The sequence below is a fragment of the Xiphophorus maculatus genome, chromosome 17 (assembly GCF_002775205.1).
Source record: "Xiphophorus maculatus strain JP 163 A chromosome 17, X_maculatus-5.0-male, whole genome shotgun sequence".
Classification (NCBI taxonomy): Eukaryota; Metazoa; Chordata; class Actinopteri; order Cyprinodontiformes; family Poeciliidae; genus Xiphophorus; species Xiphophorus maculatus.
Window position 1 is genome coordinate 6,182,462 of NC_036459.1, and position 1,477 is coordinate 6,183,938.

At 45.0% G+C, this 1,477-nt stretch overlaps 1 protein-coding gene across 1 annotated transcript in view; it reads left to right on the top strand.

Moving 5' to 3' along the window:
* The window catches only part of LOC102225248 (rho GTPase-activating protein 8-like), a 56,173-nt gene extending 55,192 nt beyond the window's left edge, over positions 1-981 (top strand). Inside the window, exon 7 of the mRNA XM_023350622.1 lies at positions 901-981. Within this exon, the coding sequence (XP_023206390.1) occupies positions 901-981 (81 nt within the window). The remainder of the gene's footprint in view (positions 1-900) is intronic.
* The last annotated feature ends 496 nt before the right edge of the window (positions 982-1,477 follow it).

Consider the following 1,477-nt stretch of genomic DNA (forward strand, 5'->3'; position numbering starts at 1 on the left):
CCCAAATGGAAATCCATGTCTCCCACAACATTTTTTCCATCCATTTTGTGTAGTGACACATGGGATTGATCATGCGTCACGAGGGGGAATGTTGAGAGAAATGGACCAAAATTGGTTTACAGTAAATTTTTCGAAATTTGCTCAAACCTTTTGTGAAAACTGCCTAATCTGTGCGCAAAATAATGTTTCCAGAGGTCTGCAAATGAAACACAGAGGAGCACATCCTCCCACAACAGCACCTTTTCAACATCTAATGATAGATTTCATAGAACTAACACCGGCCGAGGGAAAGAAATATTGTTTGGTGATGGTTGATATGTTTTCAAAATGGGTCGAAGCTTTTCCCACAACACATGCAGATGCCCCAGCAGTTGCAAAACTTCTCCTAAGGGAGGTGATTTGCCGCTGGGGGATCCCTAGGAAAATTTCCAGTGACAATGGTCCTCACTTTACTGCAAAGGTGTTGGAACAGATTTCAAATATTTTACAAATTAATTTGAACAAGCACTGTGCTTATCACCCACAGAGTGGGGGCGCTGTTGAGAGAGAAAATGCAACATTAAAAAATAAATTAATCAAAATTTGTGAAGAAACAAAACTGAACTGGGTTCAAGCTCTTCCCATTGCTTTAATGTACATGCGCATGCGACGCCGTCAAAAGAATAACCTCAGTCCTTTTGAAATCCTTTTTGCAGGACCCCCAAACATGGGTATGGGGGCGCCAGAGACACCCGGAGAAAATACTATCACATGCAGTGATAGGATGCTTGACTACTGTGTTTCCCTTACAGAACAATTGAAGAAAATCAGACAGCAGGTCCAAGGAGGGCTTCCAGCACCGGCTTCTAAACCATTGCATAATATACAACCTGGAGATTTTGTGTTTATTAAAAATTTCAGGAGGAAGAATTGGAGATCCAAGAGGTGGACCGGACCATTCCAAGTGTTGCTGACCACCCACACCGCCATCAAGGTCGCTGAGAGAGCCACCTGGGTCCACGTCAGCCACTGCAAGAGGTTCACGGGAAGGCCCCTGGAGTCAGAACAAGAGCCTAACCGAGTGGCTCCGTCAAGCACCTCGGGCTAACTCGAGCTGCCAACTATTCGGCCCACTCAGTAGATCACCAGAATCTAGCTGAGGCAGCATTAAGAACATGGACGAGACTGCAGAAGGCTTCACCACAACTGCAGAAAAAGGAGATGGTTTTGGGATGACTGGGATGAAGGCACCCGCCTCATCCTGCAGACTGTGATTGTTATCTGCAGCATTTTGGCCCTGTTTTCCTGTTTTTTCTAATTGCAGGCATTGCAACCCACCCAGGAGGAACTGAAACTGTAACCCTGCACACTCACACCGAAAACAACACCGCTTCAACCAACGCGACACAAGAAGACTATCCCTTGAAAAAACAGCATTTTTTCTATGTATTGACCTGTGATTTTTACATCCCAAACCACTTAAGCAAGTGACGGTTGT